Here is a 21072-nt window from a genome sequence, read left to right on the forward strand (position 1 = left end):
GCTCATGTGTTTGATTGCGTGGCCAACTTTAAAAAAAAGACAAGGAAAAACAGACTGTCTTCTCCTTTCTTCCCGCAGTCTTTTTCTATTTATCACTCTCCGTCTGGCTTCATGTCTTTGTCTCTTTTGTCTGCTTCTGTTTGAGACTTCCTCTATATAACAGACATCTGATATATTATCCTTCTCTGAGTTGGAGTTTGTATGTGTGTCTACTTTCTGTTTCAAATGAAGCTGTGTGACAGTAACCACCTTTTAGCAGATGTTTAGATCTTTTAACAATGTTGATCAGCTAAATCAGATGTAACGTGTCCGTGTACTATTTTCAATCTTAAAGCTGCTGTCTGGCTCTCTCTCTCTCTCTCTCCCCTTCATCTGCCTTCCTTCCTTTTCTCTCCTATCACCAACACAGTCAGCTATGGAGTAGTTGAAGGTAAAACTCACGGTCTCTATTCCAGTGAAAAAAGATTCACATTTTACATTTTCGTTCATGTTTTCCTTTGCCAGACACAATCTAACCTTTTAATGGTGCTAAATCAATCCAGCCAATGCATAGAATCAAATTTAAGTATCGGCATCGATTACTGTTTTTTTTACAGTAAAAACAGCTAGAATTGGATTGACTTTAACTATTAGTATCTGGCAAAGAAAAAACACAAGACTTGAGACACTTAACCCCCAGTTTGTTGTTGACTTTGTGGTCATTGGTGTTTGGGAGCAGTTCATTTGGATCTGGTGTTGGAAACAAAACAAAAAAAAAAGAGGCAGAGTCAGTCCATAAACAATGCAAAGTGTTTCTTCATTAATCAGAATTGAAGCTCGTGCGCTCTACCCAGACCTCTGGATCTGAACAGCCTCACAGTTCTTACATTGTTTATGGGCTTGGTTCTCATTTCACCATCATGTCAGTGTTTTCATTTGTTAATCATGATTCATTCCTGTGGTTGATTTTTGTCTTATTAGTCATCCATGTTTTGTTTTTGTTGTTGTTGTTGTTTGGAGCAACTGTTAATTCATAAGAATAGATGACGTGCTGTTCATGTCATTGTAATGGGGATGTGCTGTGGTTAATGATTCCTGTGTGTGACTTCAATGTTTGTCTGTTGGAGTCAAATAGCAGCAGTCTGTTTAGCCTAACATATAAGTGGACTTTTAGAAGATGGTCAATATCCTGCACAAGCCTCTTAAGCACCTTTCTGACTGCAGGTGATCAGTAGCTTAACTCTGCTGAAACGACCTTTACAACAAGGCTGAAATCTATATAAAGCATCAGTGTCAGCGTGGAAATGTCAAACATGTAGTTGTGAATCAATCACCGGGATTGAAATTATTTTGGATGAACTCCCAGTTTATAAAGAAGTTAGTGCTGTGTCTCGACAGATCCAGACACTCAGTTTATAATCAGTCTGTGAAAGTCAAACACCGACGCTTAAATGATCTCTGCTTTTCAAAGGATTTTAAAAAGACACATGATCTCTATTTTAAATGCGTTGAGCACAGATCTTTCTATGAATTAACCTTTTTCGAAAATCATCCGCTCCATGTAGAACAGATTTTTCCCTGAGTCAGCATGATAATCAGACTCTGGCATGCACATATTTATTGAATATTTGGATTTTATAGTCATATCTACACATATAGTACAGCGTGCATGTTAAGTGGAAGTTTGTCTCATGACGTGTGTGTTAATGGAGTATAATCTGATCAGCAAATATGGGTCATAAGGTTTGTGTTTGGAAATTGTTTTTGGTTCATTTTAGTATCATTTGATGTGCTATTTGTCTGAGGTTTACCAAAAAGGACGATCATTTGACTTGTATAAAGTTAATCATCACTTTGAACACTTTCCCTTAAGTTCCTGTGATAAAAACAGATTCATGATAACATCCAGATTGTTCCGTCCTGGTAACCCCCACACAGATTGAAAACAAGCATGTCAGATGTGATGTTTTCATTGTTTCCACTGTGAGGAAACCAGCAGAACAAATCGATTACTCTCTTACGCCTTTTTTTTTCTTCTCTTACCTCCTCCTCTCTCAGCCCGGGATTATGAGATCCAGAGGGACAGGATCGAGCTGGGCCGCTGCATAGGAGAGGGCCAGTTTGGAGATGTGCACCAAGGAGTTTATAACAGCCCGGTACGGTGAAATCACACTCACATAAACATCCATGCATCTTGACAACAGTGGTAGAAGAATTTACTCATCAGGTATCATTGGTGTAATTTGAGGCATTGCAAGCGAAGGTTGATTTAAATAGCTTCAATGTCTTGGAAAATAAATTTTCAGCTTCAGTGATTTAGGTTTAATACAAAGTGTAAGTCAAAGCTCTTTATACTAATTACTACATTTATTTTTTCTTTGGAAACTAGTTTAAATTTAATTTGTATTCAGGCGTTTATATATGTATATATATATATATATATATATATATATATATATATATATATATATATATAGGAGTGTTATATTGAAATATATATAGGAGTGTGTGTGTTATTGTTTTGCTGCATCAACATGGAAGATTTAAAGTTTTTTTGTTGGTTAATTATTTATAGTAATTCATGTTGGAAGTAAATTAAGCGTCTTTGAGTATTCAGAAAAGCACTTTTTAAAAATAAATCTATTATTCTTTTAAGCTACTGACCTCAGCTAGTCACATCCTGTATTCTCTCTAATGTGCTAACTTGGGAATTAATGTGGCATGATTCCTGCAGGACAAACCATCTCTTCCTGTTGCCATTAAGACGTGTAAGAACTGTACGTCAGACAGCGTCAGAGAAAAGTTCCTGCAAGAAGCATGTAAGAGAACACTGACTTTTTAACGCATGGAATACTTTCACGTACATTACATTTGAAGTTTGTGTGTCAGTGTGTGCTGATTTGTTTTGTTGTCCCATGCACAGTGACAATGCGACAGTTTGACCACCCTAACATTGTGAAACTGATTGGCGTGATCACAGAGAACCCCGTGTGGATCATCATGGAGCTCTGTACACTTGGAGAAGTAAGTCTGAGAAAAGTGCCTCAGACTTGAATCAAAGTGAAAATGGAAACTACTCATCAGTTGTACAGTTCTTGATGCATCATATACTATATTAGATTTCCACAGTACAACAGAAGAAACATTAAGTATCAATAATCATACACACAATTATTGTGCGGTATACTGTTTACATAAACCACAAAGACAACTTTAGCCCTTTTCACACATGCACACAACTCAAAATATTTGCATTAAGCTGCGTGTGCAGCTGGATTTCTCATCCGGACAAAATTACCACAAAGGCTGACTATCAAACATTAAACCTGTCTTCTAGTCCTTTGAGAACAAACGTAACAAAATTATAGAATTTTTTAAGACTACAAAATCTTGAACATTTGTGTCACATCATTGATTCATTAAACTCAATACAATTTAAGACAAACCAAAATTCTTCTCTACATCACCCCGTTATTCTGTCCTTCCTTCTCTCTCTCTCTCTCTCTCTCTCTGTTTGTCTCTGTACAGCTGCGTTCATTCCTCCAGGTGAGGAAGTACAGTTTGGATTTGGCCTCTCTGATTCTGTTTGCCTACCAGCTCAGCACAGCGCTGGCATACCTTGAGAGTAAACGCTTCGTACACAGGTAAAAAAAAAAAAAAAACACAGAATGTTTGACAGATTTAAATTATTGTTTATCTGATGACCAAACTAATCTTTTAAAGGTTTTCATTTCTTATATAATCATTTTGTATTTTTAATTTTGTGACTCCATGCACATGTCTGAAAATGCACGTGTTCACTATCAATCTGCACCAAATAGTTTCCTTTGTGGTTGTGGGATAATTAAGTATCACAGTTTAATAAACTTGCTTTGTTTGCGTGTCATGTATTGGCCCACTTTATCCAATACTGGTTATGTGGGTGTAATTTATTTTCATTTGATTACTTTGATAGGTTTTTATTTCACTCAGATATATTGCACATGTGACAGAGAGAAATCTATGCCGTGAGTAATCACAGCCCCTTGTTGACTTACAGGGACATAGCAGCTCGGAATGTGCTGGTCTCAACAGTAGACTGTGTGATGCTCGGGGATTTTGGTCTGTCACGATACATGGAGGACAGCTCGTACTACAAAGGTAAAGACACAAACATACAGTGATGCATAGATTTGTTCTGGTATGACATTGATACAAAAGATACTCCAATTCAGCTTTAAGTGTCTTTTTAGTTCTAATCCAGACGATGCAATTATGTTTTGTGGATACTGGTACTTTACCACCATCAAAAGGTGAAATCATGGTACTGCAGTTTATCTGAAATGCCCTTTGCTCATGATGTGGAAAGAGTTTTCTTTTCTTTTCTTTTTTCTCTAGTTTTTAAAACTCTCTAGAAATTGTAAAATTGAAGTAACAGAGGAATAAAATGTCTGTTTGTAAAGTCATTGAACACTCTTGACTCTTTGTCTTTCTCTCAGCTTCTAAAGGAAAACTTCCCATCAAATGGATGGCACCTGAATCCATCAACTTCCGAAGATTCACATCTGCCAGTGATGTTTGGATGTTTGGTGAGTGTGCATGCTTTGTGATGTGTTTATTTCCACCGCTGGAAAATAATTATTTAACACTTGTATACTCCTTAAAAGTCCCTTTGCTATTGTTTCCTCTGTCTCTCCATAGGAGTGTGTATGTGGGAGATCTTGATGTATGGCATCAAGCCTTTCCAGGGGGTGAAAAATAACGATGTGATTGGAAGGATAGAGAACGGCGAGCGTTTGGCGATGCCCCCTCAGTGTCCGCCCACGCTGTATAGTTTGATGACCAAATGTTGGTCGTATGACCCGAGCAAGCGGCCGCGATTCACCGAGCTCAAAACACAACTCAAGTAATCAATCGTCTGCTCGTTTGCCATTCTATGTTTGTATGTACAGTATACAAACAAACGCATGAGAGGCTTTGTTTGTCCAAAAATAGACTTGTTTTATTATTATTATTATTATTATCATCATTATTGTTCTGAGAAGCATTCACATGTAGGAAATGTTACTTCACCTGCAGCAGTGGAATTTGATTCGTACTAATCTAGTTTTTTTTGTCTTGTGCCAATGACTTTATTCTTCTACTCTGCCACATTGCAGAGGAAAATGCTAAACTGTACTGAACTACTATTGAGTACATTTTTGTCACACTTTCATTCTCTTACGTAATGTTCTCGTTGCAGAACTCTGACCCGTTTTGGAGTATTTTGAATGCTACTAAAGATGAGTTGTTTGCGTTTAACTTTCTGCAGCACCATACTCGAAGAGGAGAAGCTTCAACAAGAGGAGAGACTTCGAATGGAGATGAGGAGACAAATCACTGTGTCCTGGGACTCTGGAGGCTCTGATGAAGCTCCGCCAAAAGTGAGGCTGAACGATCACATTAGTGAATATGTTCTGCGATTAGTTTGGGTTTTTAGTTCTTGTGTCTTTTCGGTGGCTGACAAACTGTGTTTCTTTCTGTCTGCAGCCCAGTAGACCAGGATACCCCAGTCCTCGCTCCAGTGAAGGCTTCTTCCCAAGCCCTCAACTCAATCATTTCTCGGTACAAAGAATACACATGTATATAGATAGCCCATCGACTCATTACACAAACATACAATCATACAGCTTTCTTAGTGAGAAAGCTCAGGGTGAACTTGAAAATACACCAAATCAGAAGAAGTAAACTTTTTTTGTTTTGACTTGTTTTGTAAAATATCAGAATCAATCAATCAGACAAAGAAATAGGAAACTTAACTTACACAATTTTATTCAAGATGATAATTATAGTTTCATTCTTTCGGTTTATTCAAATCTCTGTTTTCTTCTTAAACTTCTTTTTTATCCTGACGTTTCCCCCAAGAGCAGATCAAATGAACAATTTCAAGCAGAACAGGTGATCTGAAAAAGATTGAACTCGCTTTGAATAAGAGTGTCTTACTTTGATGGAACGCATGGCTGATAGGAAATCAATGTGGACAGGATAATGTGTATTGTTGTTTGTTAGTCCAATCTACCTGTTTTTGTAGTTGTTTATTACAAGAATAACAAACAGTTTTTTTTTGTGGAAGAGTACAATTTGTGTCATCTTGATTCTGATGCTTCATACACACACACACACACACACACACACACACACACACACACACACACACACATTTTGAAACTATCTTGTTTGTGACTACATAAAAGTGTATTTTATGACTCATAGGCTTATTAGCTTATTAGGTGATTACTAAATGTAATTCAGTGAAGAAGATAAAGTCAAAAAGTGCTGGACTGTTTTTTGTGAGGTTCTATAAATGTATCATCTCAACTTACGAAGTCTCCAGGATGAGCACTATCATAACTATAAAGATGACAGACTGTGTGTAAGGACAGCAGGCATGTGATGCATGTGTCAAAGTCAGAGACTTTCAGTACACTTATTCCTCTCCCCATAAACCGAGCAGACAGCAGGCATTTCCTGTAGAGCTGAAAGACACATTATAGCCACTCTCCAGCTTTTAGGGCAATAAGTCTCTCTCTCTCTCTCTTCTCTTCTCTTCTTTGTCCTTATAAGGTGTGCATAATTTGAACTGCTATTTCAGTCTAACTTGATCATATCACAAGTAATATTAACATCCATATATGTTGGTAGCATAAATTTCATTTTCAATTTCAATTTTAACGCAGCTTAACACTTCAGGTTTTTGTCTTTAGAACAGTGTTTATCATCACTCCTGATTTGATGCGTCACAGACTCATTTTATGAGTTTATTTTAAATTATTATTTATTATTGTTATTTAAAATATACAGGACTAAGTAAGCACATTCCCAAACATCATGCAATTTTAAGGAAAACACTTTGAAGCAGCCTTCAAAATAGAAGGTCATTTTACATCTCTCACAGTGTTTTCACATCATCCATTAGGCTAATAAAGTGGAATGAGAAACTACAAACTAACACAAAGCTTTCTGCTGCTTACACTCAATAAACTTGAATGTTTTTCTGAGAATTCCTGTGTCACAGTGTAGAAATACTGACATCATTCTCCCTCGCTCTGTCTCTCTGTCCTCCTCCAGTCGACAGTCCATGGAGGTGGAGGAGGAGTAGGAGGCAGCTACCCTCCTTCTGATTCGTGGAGCCAGCACAGACCTGAACACACAGCCCTGTGGAGCCCTGGCATGGAGGTTAATACACACATAATCATACCAAAATGTGCATACATCTAGTTTATTTAGTATGCATTTACAGGTTGGTAGGAACATTTGAAAGAAAAATTCACAGAAAAAATAAGTGGAAACTTGATCCCTGCACTCATTTGTGGGTTTTATATCAGTTCACAGCTATTGTGTTTAAAAAAGTTGTCAACTTATAAAGATGACTGAGCTCATCATGTTGTCCCCCTGTCTGCTATTTGGAAATGAACAGGTTTAGATTTCATTGTTAGTGTGGGGCTCCGTTGGCCTAGCGGTAAATTTGAAAGCCCCCGTCCTTAAAGCGTGTAGCCCTGGTTCAAACCCAACTAGTGGCTCTTTTCCAAAATGTCAATCCCCACTCTCTCTCTCCTTGATTTCCAACTCTATCAATCAAGATCAAGTCTTATCTTTCAAACAAAGGGATTAGAAACTGATTTTCATTGTTAGTGTGAACATGTTTTAAAAAATCTTAAGAAAAAAACTGTCATTAAAACCGCCCTGTTTCTCTACAGGAGAGTCGGTGTGTTGGCCATGCCATGATGGAGGAAAGGCTGATCATGCAGAAACAGCGGATGGAGGACGACCAGCGGTGGCTGGAGCAGGAGGAGAGCTTCATGGTAATCACTTTCTTTTTTTTTTTCTGTGAATGTTTGCCATATTTTCAACAGAACACCATCAGTACAAATGGCCCATTCCAGGGAAGTTCCTGGGAAATGTTTTACCCAGTCATTCTGTCTCGTGAATCCAAATCCTTTGCACTCAGAAGCCTCTGTTGGAAAGGTTTGAGAAATATGACTCCGCAATTAACATTTATCAGAGTAACCAGGAATAAGCTCTCCCTACTAATTAAAATGTTACAGTCTCTGAGTCAGTCTGGAAATAAACACAGAAAGAATGCCTCCTTTTAATGAGCGTTTGTAGCTCAATGGAGAGGAATCTTTACGGTAACATGACATCTCACTATGCTAACATAAGCTACCTGCAGTCCCACTCAGACCGGGTTCTTTGTTCGTTAGGATTTGGTATGCTCCACATTTATCGTTACATGTTACAGAAAAGGAGCAAATGAAAACCATTGATGATTTATTCATTTCATTTGATGATGATAAAACAGTAACGCGTTTATTAAAGGGGACATATTATGACAAATCCACTTTGACAGTGTTTTTGAACATTTATCTGGGCAACCTGAGTGTCTATCCACCCACAAAATGTGAAATAAATCCATCCAGTCGTTGGTTTGTGGTCTGTATAAGACTTACAAGACGAAACAATGCTCAGTATAAAATCTTCTTAACTGGTGACATCACAAGTTGGATTGTGGTTAAAAATAAATAAAAAATACTCCTCTCCCCTGTTTTCTCTCCCCATAATATGTCCTCTTTAAAGAAATATATTAAAAAGGCTGCTTATCTAATGGACTATTATTTATAAAACTGAAATATTTTATTCAGCAGTGGAGAAATATAAATAATTTCATGATACAACCATGCAGAAAAAAGAGAGCAGAAAATGTCTAAAAGAAAAAAAAAACATTAAAGCAATGATATCCTCAGAGTGTCTTTGTATATCTTGTTTTCAGATTAACTACAGGAGCTCTTTGCACCGTCTCAGTGTTAGTTGTTTCTCTCATCAGTCTCTGAAGATTTTCCCCTAAAGAAGCCAAAATCAGTACTTTTGAAAAACAACTTTCTGTTTTTCTCTTCTCCTTGGGACAGATTGTTTCTCTTCTTGCTTGATTTGCTGTTTTCCTTTTAAGCCAAGTGTAGGAGTAGTGAAAGACAGGAGCAGGGGGGAAAGCACAGAGATGAAGATTAAGGAGCTATGCTGTATCTTTTAGTGCGCTGTTGCTCTTGCTTATTAATCTCGTAAACTCGTGATCTTGGCACATCTGCTGCTCCACAGAAGAGTAAATGTCTCAGGTCCGCTCTGCCAAACTGAAACCCGGATCACACGTGTGTTATTTTGTAACCACTGGATGAAGATGTTGTTTCTTGATCCATAATGTTCCTTATAAACCTTTTACCAAACACTTCCTTTACACTGACGCTCTATAAAAACCAGAGGAACTCGTATGTAAGCGCAGGCCCAGGCACTGTCATTTCATCCCTCTGATGCACCTCAGGTCAGCTCACACAAACAAAGTCAGTGTGAAGAAAGTCACTCCTCACTCTGTTAACTGTGCTCTACTCACATGACGTCAAGTACGAGATGCTGAAAGCTGTGTTCAGTGTCACTGATGATCAGTATGACACTCAGCTGATTAGACCACAGAACAGCAGTGAGAGGCTTTTTTTCAACAGTGAGCGCTGTGGTTTATGAACACTGCCGAGCTTTAGCCTCTCATATCAATATTTCTTGTTTGAGGGAATTTGAATTGACTAAGCACTCCAGCATTGGACTAAGAGTCTATAACCAATGGCTTCTCTTTTATTGAATACTAAAATAGCTTTCCAAATATGATCAAGAATGTTCCTCATCTAACCCTAAAAAAGTGTATGATGTTATTACGTTGAAGTCCTTTTTATTTCACATACAAGAATCCCTTACAGACATTGAATATTGAATGTTACAAACAAAAGGCATGTGGTTCATACTGTATTTGCAGAGAACTTTTCCTTAGTTGTCGATAAAAAGAGAACAAGCAGGACTATTCCAGAGACAAGTGTTCACACACATTTCTATAAGAGAAGACTGAAGACTTAAAACTCTTATGGTACAGTTATGAATAAGAACTCTGGTATTGTCAGTATTTTCCTTTTCTTCTACTTTACACGTTTTATCATTTCATAATTTATAAACTATAATTAATGTATTTTGGTACAGTACTTACAACTACAGACAGAATATAATGTTGGTAGAACGGACGTCCCTTCAGCTGGATGAAAATAGCCGTACTGTAAATATTGCTTCACATCTGGGGCGCCGATAGCGTAGCGGTTGTGACGCGAGGAGGAGCATGTCAACCCCCTACGCTTCATCCTGGCATGTCCTGAATCTCTTCAGCTGTCCAAAAATACAGTTGAAATAAAAAAGATATTGCTACACATCAGTGTACATCAGTGCTAATTTATTTTAAGTATAAAATGTATAATGCTAAAATGATGTACTGGGGCCAAACTGTTGGCACACATTTTTTTGTTTGTGTAAAAGTTTAAATCCAAGATACATGTCGCGTAGACAATTTTTCACGGTGGTTTTAATTTATAAAAGTAGAAGAAAACTTTCTTCTATTGTATGTGCTCTCTGTAGATGAGTTCTTTGTTGAAATGTCTAATTTGCTGTGGGATGGCTTAAAAGGTGGATTAACGGGAGGGTGAAACAGAAAGCTAAGAGGGGGAATGTAAAGAAGACCTTAAAAAGAGAGATGGAAGTTTGATGAGGAAAAAGAGAAGACATGAGGACAGAAGGAGGGGAAAGGAAGTGGGATTGGCAAGGGCGATGGAGAGGGTGGATCGAACGAACGAGGAGTCAGCCATCAGAGGGAGAGAGCGAAAAGGAGGAGGAGGAAACAGAAGGAGATCCAGAGAGATGGAAAAAGTGGGAGGGAGAAGCAGACAGAGGGAGAGAAACAGAGTGGCTGTTGGTTCTTTTTCTCTGCAGGATTTTGTCTCTGTGGCTCAGTGGAGCTTTTCCTCCTCTGGAAAAACTTTCTCTCTCTCTCTCTCTCTCTCTCTCTCTGTCTGTCTTTTCCTCCCCCTTCATTCTTCTCTGACTCAAGCTTTCTGCCTTTCTCCGTTTATTTCTCTTAGCTGCTGCCCCATCTTCCACGTTCTGTCTCTTCTTTGAATCCGTCTTATGCCTTGAGTTTTTTCCCTCACCTCCATCTCTTTCTTTCACACTTTCTGTCTATATCTTTGCCCTTCTTTCGATGGCCTCCACTCTCTTCTTACCTCCTCCTGTTCTTCTCAACCTCTATTCTCCCAGGATGCATCTCTTCAAGGCGTGCTTCACACATACGGTACTGAAACAGGGAAAGAGAGAGGCAGTTTGGAGTCATGTTTGGTTTTAATGCTGGCAGTGAGATTTGCAGTGTAGCTGTTCACAGATCGTGTTGAGGCAGTGTAGATTAAACTTGAACTGCACTTAGATATTCGTTGAATTATAAAATGTGAATTTTTGCATGTTTCTGTTTCTAGATGATCTGATTTACATATAATGTATGTCTGTTTCCCTTTAGGTATCAAACTGTTTATTGACTGTGTTAACAATTAATTTTTCCTATTTTGTTCATCGACTCTGTAATAGAACTATCTTGACTAACCAATGCTTCCAAACAAATACTTTTTGATTGTTGTAAGATTTGTAATGTGTCTTTGTCTTACTTCCCTGTAGAAGATAGAGTCCAGAAACAGCAGAGGAAGCATCGACAGAGAGGACGGCACACTACAAACACCGGTCAGTCACTGTGTGTGTGTGTGTGTGTGTGTGTGTGTGTTCATACCTGATAGAAAAATGGAGGTGCAATACAGAGATAAAAGAGAGCGGATCGTAGCAAAGAGGAGAAATACAAAAAATGTCAATTATGCAAGAGGGCGGCAGAGGGAAAGAATTCGGACAGACAGAGAGACAGGAAATACAGCGACTGGGAGAAGAGAATGTATTTCTGTCTGAGTGCCAGGGAGGGTACTGCCTACACACCAACCACATGACCACAGAAGGCTCATGGGAACTTTAAACCCAGAAGCACAGGCAGCAAAGTCCCATTTAACTGTATATGTGGGATAAAATATCTGAAAACAAAGTGAAATCATAGACAAAAAGCTCCTTCTGATCTCCACATGGGACCAGCTGGAGCAGATTACAGTTTCAAATAACAGCTTCGAATGTTGCGTTTCTATTCTTCTGTTTGAATTCACTTTAAGGCCTTTGTTTGAAATGTTTTGTCTTTGGTGTGATCAAAGATGAGTGGAAGAGTGTATTTTTTTAAACTGGTGTGTTTATGTGTGTTTGTGTGATCAGGGCGGAAGCCAGCACATCTACCAGCCTGTAGGTAAACCAGGTGAGAGAACCAGCATCCCTTTTTTATCCATTTAGGTTGAAATGTTTCCCTCTGAAAGGAAGCACAATAGAAGTTTTCAGCAGCTTAAGATGCTCAAATGTAAACCTCAGTTTTAGACTTGAGTCTGTAGTTTGTAACATTACTCTGCATCATTTTAACTTCATGTATGAATAACTACTCATACCTAGCATGCTAACATACCTCCTACAGATGATGCTAAAATAACTTAGCATTAAGTCAACTTTGTGCAGCTAATGTGCATACATTACTTGGCATGCTCACATTAAATATACTGATGATACTTAAAAACTCTTTTTAGAACATGTGTTGCCTCCGAAGAAACCTCCTCGTCCCGGTGCTCCTGGTCACCTTGGCAACCTGGCCAGCCTCTGTCCCATTGACAGCTACAATGAGGGGGTTAAGGTAGATATGACCATGTTTGTGAACACATTTCTGTCACTGCTCTGATTTTTGACTATTTTAATTCTGTAAGTCAGTCTGGTCTGTATTCGATTGTGCCTGCATGCTCGGTTTGGATATTTCTTTTCTGACGAAACTGTTATGAGTTGACTTTTATGATTATGCTGATGGGTTGCATGTTGTGTTACCTTGTGTTTGGCCTCGGCCCTAATGTGCTCTCCCTCTTCTCTCCCCTTCTTTCTCTCCCTCCCTGACAATGGCATAAATCCTTTTCTCTGGCTTGTTTCTGTTTAACATCTGATCACTTCCTGTGTTCTGCTTTTCTGACTCTGTCTCGCTGCATCCATTTCTCTATCTGCCAAACCTTTTCCACTTCCTGCACGATCTGCATACACCACCCCCCTTCCATCCCTTTCCCACCCAAACCACATCTCTTTCACCTCGCTATAGCCGTGGAGGGTAAGATGATCGTTTTGTGTGTTTTTCGTCCTCATAGAGTTAGTGACGTAGTTGATAGTTAATAGTTCAAACACGACTAGAGAAGTGTTCTTAATTTCCCTCGGGTTACTTTTCTTTACCAGAGACGAAACAAAATACAGGAACGTAGATACTTGACACTTAAAACAGTATTTGTGATCAAATAATGATGTTGAATGGGATGTCATTGAGAACTCCAAAAGCAGAGACTTTTGTATTTTGACTTTATTTTGTATAACATAAAAGTTTGTCTTCTTTCTCAATTCAAAGTCAGGGACACAGCCAGAGTGGCACTCAAACAATGCATGTGATCCGCCCGATGTAATTGTGATGTCCACATTAAATCGAATCCCTCTGCTCTCTTAACAACATATCTCTGGTAAAGAAAGGTAAAGCTGAAGTGTAACAAAAGAGGCAACATTATGTTTTCCTTTTATCAATTCTAGCACTGTACATATGTGTGTCTTTCATTGCATCTACAGTTCTGTCAAATGATTGTATTTGTAGTGACAGTCACATGTGGTAGAATTAGTTCCTATAAATAACTGGTTATCGCTTTGTTGTAGAAGAAACACACCATAAAGTAAATTACCTTAAAGTAGTTTGATGTGATTCATGTTACTTCAAAGACGCTGAGAGGTTTTGTTTTTTTAATTGAGACTTTTTTTTTTTTCATTTCAAGACAAAAAATTCTAGATAAGCTGAAACTGATTATCCGTTAAAGTCAGGCCCTCTACAGAGCTCCTTCTCATAGTAGGGTGGGCCTTCAAATCTTCTCAGCCACTTTTTCATTATACTTTCACTAAATGGCTGCACCACACCTTGGAAAAACCTTTGAGCACGTCCTTAAACTGCATTTATGGATTTTGACCACTGGGGGATTTAAAGATGAGACCCCTACGTATCAATTTATTGAAGATGCAAAATGTATTAGTTTACTTGAAAACAACCTCAAACATGCAGCACAGCTTTATTGTGTGTTGCTATTTGGCGCCACGAGCAGCGCCTTCAAAATTAAATTGAGTTGTTTGATTTGCCATCAGAGTCAAAACTCTTTCACAAACGCAGGAGTAGTCCGTCACAAGAGAAGTCGTCCTGTCTCTCCTCACTTCAGTCTGTACTAACAACCCTGCACACTCCTCTGTCATAATTAAAAACAGATATATACAATATGTGGGGGAAAAGTGCATGTAGACGCAAATAACATGTAACCGTGAAAGTATTTGTAAAGACTTGTCCAACACTGCCTCCTGGTGTTGTGTCACGCTAACTACACTCATTGGTTACTAATGGTAGCAGAACGCTCTTCCTTCAAGAGCCAGAATCGTAAGTGTAGCACAGTTCCAAAAGAGAAAACATTTCTTACACTTTTTTCAAGACTTGCTAATACAGAATCTCCATGATATGAGAAGGTCCTTTCTGTAAATCACGTCTTGATCCAAAAGGTCTTGAAGATCTGCAACTGAGTCCATTTGCCTTTGGGTGAAGCTTTGAATTGCTATGAGCTCGATAACCGAGAACCTAAACACACATCCTGAATGTCACTCATTGAGTTTCTCATGTTTTGGTCCAGCTGCAGCCTCAGGAGATCAGCCCGCCACCCACCGCCAACCTGGATCGTTCTAATGACAAAGTCTACGAGAACGTGACGGGATTGGTCAAAGCTGTGATTGAAATGTCCAATAGGATTCAGCCTGCGGCTCCTGAGGAGTACGTCCCAATGGTCAAGGTAGGGTCCATATTTACTCTGAATGGATAGTGAGGTAGAAGTTCCAACTGTAATATGTAGTCGTCTTAAATTAGTAATAGATTTAAAGGTGTGAATAAAAAAATTGAATGATGAGGATATATAAGTGAAATTTCATTTGTGTGTGTTTGGTAGGAGGTAGGTCTGGCGCTGAGGACTCTGCTAGCAACAGTGGATGAGACACTTCCAGTGCTGCCTGCCAGCACACACAGAGAGGTGAAGACATGGACACATGCTCCAAACCACACAAACACATCAAATAATGGACATTGAAGACACTATTGGGAAGTAGAGAAAAATTTTAACTGAAATGGTATAAACCGTGTGCAATTAGTCGCACAATCAATTTAATTCAGTTTGTTTAGGAAGGGGACAGTGCAAATTAATAAAGCACATGATTATACATGGGTAAAAATGCAAGAATTAGCCAAAACATTACTTTGCATGTGTATTCCCGTGGCCTCGATGTTAAAGAGGCTTTTTAAAATACAAATAAACATGGAGAGAAAAAGGAAAAAGAATGACAACACAAATAGAAGAGAACTTAGATCAAAACAAGACACAGAACAGAGCAGAAGGTAAAACAACAGAACAGATGCACAGATTAAAAACAAACAAACTGTTGAGAGCAATAAAATCCAACGTTGAACACCTAACGCTAACGTGCTGTTAGGACACAGTGTGAGGACAAATTCTAAAAAAAAGTGTCAGAACTAATAAAAAACAGGTTTTCAGTGGCTCTAATCCTCTTCTGGTCGAACACGTAAACACATTTCAGAAGTAAGTTGACTCAGCTAACTGTTGTGTTATGCATTATGAACCATGTTTCCCCTTTTTCTGTTGTTATAATCATCTGTTTAGATTGAAGCTTGATGGAGCATATTGTAGTTTTTCTTCTTTGAATGAAAGATTTTGACGTTGGTCTTTGTGTTACCTCAGATTGAGATGGCCCAGAAGTTGCTGAACTCAGATCTGGCCGAATTAATATCAAAGATGAAACTGGCTCAGCAGTACGTCATGACAAGGTAAAAAAAAACAACAAAAACAGATCTGTGACGCCGATGTGGCTCACTTCTTTTTCACTTTACAGAAAAATTGATTTTGTGTTTCTTTAGTTTACAAAAGGACTACAAGAAACAGATGCTAATGGCAGCTCACGCCCTCGCAGTCGACGCCAAGAACTTACTGGACGTTATTGACCAATCACGGCTCAAGATGATCACCCAGCCCCACCCACATTAGATTCTGTTGCTGCCGAGTGCAGAGCGTCTATCAAGTAACAAGAAGAGAGAATGTTTGGATGGATTATGAGAGCTGGACAGACGATGACGTGAACTTACGGAGAGCAAACCTATCTGAAACAATCAGCTCCCTCAAACACTCGTCGTTTCTTTTCTCTCTCTGTCTGGTGTCAGTCAATTGCATTTGTTTTGTACTTTTGTTATATGCTTTTGTATCCAGAGACACACTCCTCTCCTCAATCATGTATCTTACAGAGATGAGTTTTTTTTTTTTTTTTAAAAAGCATCCATTTCTATTTTTAATGTTCAAGTGAATCACAGGTTGTAGAGGTTCGCATGAAGGACTGCAGACACCTTTTGCAGATGGACATTTGCTCCATAAAACCCGAAAAAAAACAAAAAAAAAACACTCTCCACGTACGCAGGATGTTACAACTGGAACTGAAGAGCCAGGATGAGGAGGAAAATGAAGATGATGCCATGTTGTTTAAAAATGCTTTTATATCATGAATAATTATTTGTTTTCTGCCTTGACTTTACAGTGCATCGGTCACCTTTTCGATTTTCCTTTTTGGATGGGCAAACATAATTGCTTTTATGATCCTTTTTCATGTCGTATTTGTGTCTTTTTCATCCTCTTTTCTAGATGTATCTATCTCAGGCCACAAGAGTTGGCAAAAGACAGAAAAATACTAAGAAAGCCGAATTTTGAAGAACAAACTAAGTGTCACAGGCCACTTTTTTTTTAAAGTTAACTTGCATAGTAAATATACAGAGAAGCTATATTTTTAACATTTGTCTTGAGGCATGAATGGTTTGTGAAAAGGGAAGGGTGGGTGGGGGGGGGGGCGCTTTTCTTTTTTTTGGAGTCACAGTGTAGGTGCAGTCCATCGTGTACAGAAGGTCACTTTGTGCCTAGTTAACTGTCATTGATAGGAAAAGAACTTCAAACTCAAAATACTCGACTAGTTTACTCAGTAAGTGAAGAACTTTACGTTACTGTGTTAAAAAAAATTAAAAACATTTTGGTCACTTCATTTGTTCTGTATCTTGAAGTTTATTTTGTTGTACCAATCATGTTTGGGATGATTATCATCAGTATACAGAATAGTTTTATCATTAAAAATAGTCCGGATTAAAGGTGAGTCATAGCTGCAGGAGCTAACTGGATCTGAACTTTTAAAGCCTTTCATCTAAATGTCTCATGGCTGAAATTTCTCTCCAAATTCCAAAAGTTCCTTTTAAACCTTAATATATTAGTTGGTGACCAAATTGTGTTTTTTTTTTTCAATCTGTCCTCCTACCTCAGTCCAAGTGGAGTTATTTAAACCTGTATCCCCCCTACTGCTTTCTATCTCGCCCGTTTTTGCCTTCCTCTCCTCCCTCACTTTATCTCTCTATCCCACTGCTCCCTCTCACCGAGTTGAACAGTACTCTCAGGAAGGAGTCATGTATAGTTGCAAAACCATGCAAATAAAACACTGTTATAAAGAAATCCTGTCTTTTTGTTTCTTTATAACACTGCTGTCAGCAGCAAAGTTTGCGCATCAGATAAGATGCTTGCTGTTCTCAGCAGATGTCCTCCGTGGGACTTCAGGTTTGGTCATGTTTACAATAAATTGATCAAAACAGGCTCACAGGGCCTTTGGGATGCAGTTCAAATGAGTACTTCTTACATGGAGAAACATGTTTTAGCCCAAAAAATGTAAAGCAAAGTTGAGCTACTTGAAATCTTTTCATCTCTTCAGTTACTCGAGAATTAAAACCTATCAATTCCAGCTGGCAGAAACTGTCAAAAGAAAAGACTCCAATCCAGAAATTAAAAAAGCAGTTTGTCACATTTATCATTGTGGTGAGATTTCAGGTATTGTTTTATTTGGACCTCTTGTGCAAAAGAAATGTCAAACTTTTATCCCAGGCTTCTTGGGTTGCAACTTTTCTGCCTCCCAGTCGACCTTTAGGGTGTCAGTTCTGTGCTATATTCCTCCTACTTATTTTAATTAGAAAACGTATTTAGTTTAAAAAAAAAAAAAACTAAAATTGAAGATGGTTGCGAGGTGAAATTTCTTAGACATCATTGTTACGTTTGTATGCAAGCTGTGCATGAAAGGAAGTTCAGACAAGGTGGCAGTATTTTTGTATTTTTATTGTGTTTTTACAAAAACAGCTGTTTTAATCAAAGAGACCGAAGCCCATGTCGTCATCGGACTCCTCGGACTCTTCCTTCTTCTCCTCTTTCTTCTCCTCCTCCTTGGCTGTAGGAAGGAAATACGTGGAATTGTTAACATCTGTGCGTTTGCTTTTCACAGTAACTTTGGATTGTAAAGCTGTTCTTTTGGGATTATTTCAGGTGAGAACTCTAATGTAACTCATCCTTGTGGTAAGAATATATGGACTATGCAACCTTCACATCTTAAAGACTGAATTCATAAATAGCACATTTATGATGAGCTGTTTTAAATCCTGATATCCAACTTAAACCAGTCTGTGCAGTTACCTGGGGCGTCACCAGCAGTAGCTGCTCCTGCAGCAGGAGCACCAGCTGGAGCTGCACCACCACCAGCTCCAACGTTGCAGATCAGGCTGCCAATGTCAACGCTGTTAAGAGCCTAAGGAACGACAAATGTCACAGGTAAGAACCACTTAGATGAGTGAGAGTGATGAAAAGGACTTCTACACAACTTGACGTGCAGAAAACACATACTGCATTTGTGCTAGTCTAAGTGAGCAGTTCGTTTTTTGGACTTGTAAACCGAGAAAAAAATAAAACAAATTGTTATCGTTATGCACAGGAACCTTGCAGTACGAATCGTGTAATTTTCTCTTGATTGCCAATTTTTGCAGTAAGAGAATAAATTGAGTCATCAAGCAAGAAAACTATTGTGGTTCTCTTACTGCTCGGCCCAAGAAAAAGAACACTAAAATAAACAAGACAAGAGGAAGGAGCATTGCAACTGATCATCGACAACTTCCGAGATCATGTTTAGAGAAACACAGACAAATAAATGTAGGGAAGAAAAAGAAATGGACTTTTGAGAAAACAAATCAGTCAGATTTCAAAGTCGTTGACAACCAAGCATCAGAGACTTCCTTTCTGAAGTCACATTCAAACTTGAGTTTAACCAAATCCTCTCAGGCATAAAGGCCCACACCATTTTGTCCATAAACAGTATGCTCTTGTTTTTTTACGTCAAGACAAAACTTGATGCACGTGTCCTAAGAAGCAAACCTTAGAAGACAGCACTCTAGATCTAAAGAGCCAATAAGATTTCAGGACATATAGATCTCCCACATCACCAGCTAAAATGTTACTCAATGATCCATCAACATTAGTGAAGCCATCTTTCCTACGACACGTCCAAGAACGCGTTTACTCACCTTGGCGAAAAGACTTGGCCAGAAGGGCTCCACAGTGACACCAGCAGCCTTGATGAGAGCGTTCAGCTTGTCCTCCTGCAAAACAAAAACACAAAACTGTCACCAGGTTGTTCCTCACATTGAAGTACCACTTTGCCCTGGCCGTGTACACAGTCATCAGTACAAAGCACAAGGCACGTTTGTTTGTACATGTTCTTGAATGCAGCATGTATTTTAAAGTGCTCATTTAAAGAGACATGCTGAAAGGAGATTTTATTTTTACAAATTATATCTAAAAAATATTTAGCTTCAAGCTCTGGCTTCTCAAATCTCATGGTTACTTAAAGGTCACAAATGTAATCACCTGTGCATCTGGTGATCATTAACACAAACTATAGATCTAATGATAAATGTAACGCAATCATATCAGACTTCTAGCAAAAAATAAAACACTCGTCCTCTGACCTCATTTATCAAGATTTTACGCCTCATACATATATACCACGTGCATCCCCGTAAAACGTGGCAGCTTTGGCTTAAAAAAATAAAACAAAGTAATGCCCAAGAATACCTTTATTGAACTTTACTTTGATGACCAAGATGATCACATTATCACGTCAAGCAGTTAGCTGATATCCATTAGATTAGCATTAGCTGACACCTGTCAGCTTAGTATGTTGTTTCCATAATTAAAATAATTTGTTTTAAACGTGTTGCATTAAAAAAAAACACGATTCACGTGTTTGTTCGACTACTACATTTCTGAGCATGGTGAACAGCTATTTGGATACAGAAAGGTGCTGCTTAGTAGTAGCATCACATGCCGCCATTTTAGCCGGTATATTTGACTGATGGCACCAAGTATCCAGATATTACTTTTATAATAAACTGGTCACTAATGTAGCTTCACAATCAACTCTAAACAGGTCATGGCATTAGTGTTGCACTTTCCTCGTGAGTACATCATTTCTAATGGTCCAGTTTAGAGGACTTGACTGAGCAGTCAGAGATGAACCGGGACACTTACGGTGACGGTGACTTCATCGTCGTGGAGGATCAGAGCAGAGTAAATACAAGCGAGCTCGGACACGGAGGCCATTGTAGATTAAAGATTTTATCTTGGTCACGTCGGATGCCTAAATTTAACGGTGCTAGTCGCCGGATTGCAGACCTTAGCTTCGGGTGAAGAACCAAGCACCTTAGGCACGCTTACGTCGGACAGCGGAAAGGGAAGTAGGAAGGCGGGAGCTTCCTCTATGTACTTTGCGTCAAGCTAGCGTACACTCGACGTAAATACGTAGAGTATGACGTTAGACGTAATTTATCGTTTCATCGCGAAGTTTGAAAACTCCATTCAATTGATATTTTCAGACCAGTCGAGATTTAATCAATCGCTCCAGAGGAATTTATTTAACCATAACGGAAGCATGATTTAATGCTGGTCAATTATATACAAAATAAAATGTACCCTCATTAACTCGACATATGGAATAAGGATAATTGTTTCAGAAGTTATTCACGCTTTTTTAGGTTATGTTTTGAAAATGGCATGGCCTACTTATTGGTAAATTGTTGACCAAGGTTCAGTTGTTTACTTTAAATATAATTTCGAGTTTGCTAGTAATATGCTGTGTTTTTATTCATTT

The 21072-nt window shown here is 38.6% G+C and overlaps 2 protein-coding genes across 9 annotated transcripts in view; one reads left to right on the forward strand and one right to left on the reverse strand.

Moving 5' to 3' along the window:
* The window catches only part of LOC306839834 (focal adhesion kinase 1-like), a 55832-nt gene extending 39490 nt beyond the window's left edge, over positions 1–16342 (forward strand). For 5 of the 8 annotated variants that reach the window (XM_079368755.1, XM_079368754.1, XM_079368756.1 and 2 more), the window contains 19 exons: positions 410–430; positions 2038–2135; positions 2714–2798; positions 2903–3003; positions 3508–3623; positions 4019–4119; positions 4458–4547; positions 4660–4864; positions 5270–5381; positions 5488–5562; positions 7066–7173; positions 7695–7799; positions 11518–11580; positions 12145–12184; positions 12504–12607; positions 14655–14810; positions 14964–15044; positions 15768–15853; positions 15944–16342. In XM_079368755.1, coding sequence (XP_079224881.1) covers positions 410–430; positions 2038–2135; positions 2714–2798; positions 2903–3003; positions 3508–3623; positions 4019–4119; positions 4458–4547; positions 4660–4864; positions 5270–5381; positions 5488–5562; positions 7066–7173; positions 7695–7799; positions 11518–11580; positions 12145–12184; positions 12504–12607; positions 14655–14810; positions 14964–15044; positions 15768–15853; positions 15944–16070 — 1874 coding nt within the window. In that variant the 3' untranslated portion in view covers positions 16071–16342. The remainder of the gene's footprint in view (positions 1–409; positions 431–2037; positions 2136–2713; positions 2799–2902; positions 3004–3507; positions 3624–4018; positions 4120–4457; positions 4548–4659; positions 4865–5269; positions 5382–5487; positions 5563–7065; positions 7174–7694; positions 7800–11517; positions 11581–12144; positions 12185–12503; positions 12608–14654; positions 14811–14963; positions 15045–15767; positions 15854–15943) is intronic. The other 3 variants (XM_079368757.1, XM_079368752.1, XM_079368753.1) reach the window with 1 other exon arrangement.
* Positions 16343–18194: 1852 nt separating this feature from the next.
* On the reverse strand, positions 18195–20670 carry rplp1 (ribosomal protein lateral stalk subunit P1). The gene is made up of 4 exons (XM_079367847.1): positions 20454–20670; positions 19448–19522; positions 18567–18678; positions 18195–18324 (listed from the first exon to the last, which is right to left on the reverse strand). Exons 1-4 carry the CDS (start codon positions 20523–20525, stop codon positions 18242–18244), a joined length of 342 nt encoding a protein of 113 aa, XP_079223973.1. The 5' UTR covers positions 20526–20670; the 3' UTR covers positions 18195–18241.
* Between the last annotated feature and the right edge of the window lie 402 nt (positions 20671–21072).

Source organism: Symphodus melops, assembly GCF_947650265.1.
Source record: "Symphodus melops genome assembly, chromosome: 18".
In the NCBI taxonomy this organism is placed as follows: domain Eukaryota; kingdom Metazoa; phylum Chordata; class Actinopteri; order Labriformes; family Labridae; genus Symphodus; species Symphodus melops.

Excerpts from the sequence above, each read along its gene's own strand:
- rplp1 (XM_079367847.1), bottom strand. The coding sequence starts at position 20,525 with ATGGCCTCCGTGTCCGAGCTCGCTTGTATTTACTCTGCTCTGATCCTC. Across the intron at positions 19,523-20,453 it reads ACGATGAAGTCACCGTCACC|GAGGACAAGCTGAACGCTCT; the intron begins GTAAGTGTCCCG and ends TTTGTTTTGCAG. Across the intron at positions 18,679-19,447 it reads GGCCAAGTCTTTTCGCCAAG|GCTCTTAACAGCGTTGACAT; the intron begins GTGAGTAAACGC and ends GTCGTTCCTTAG.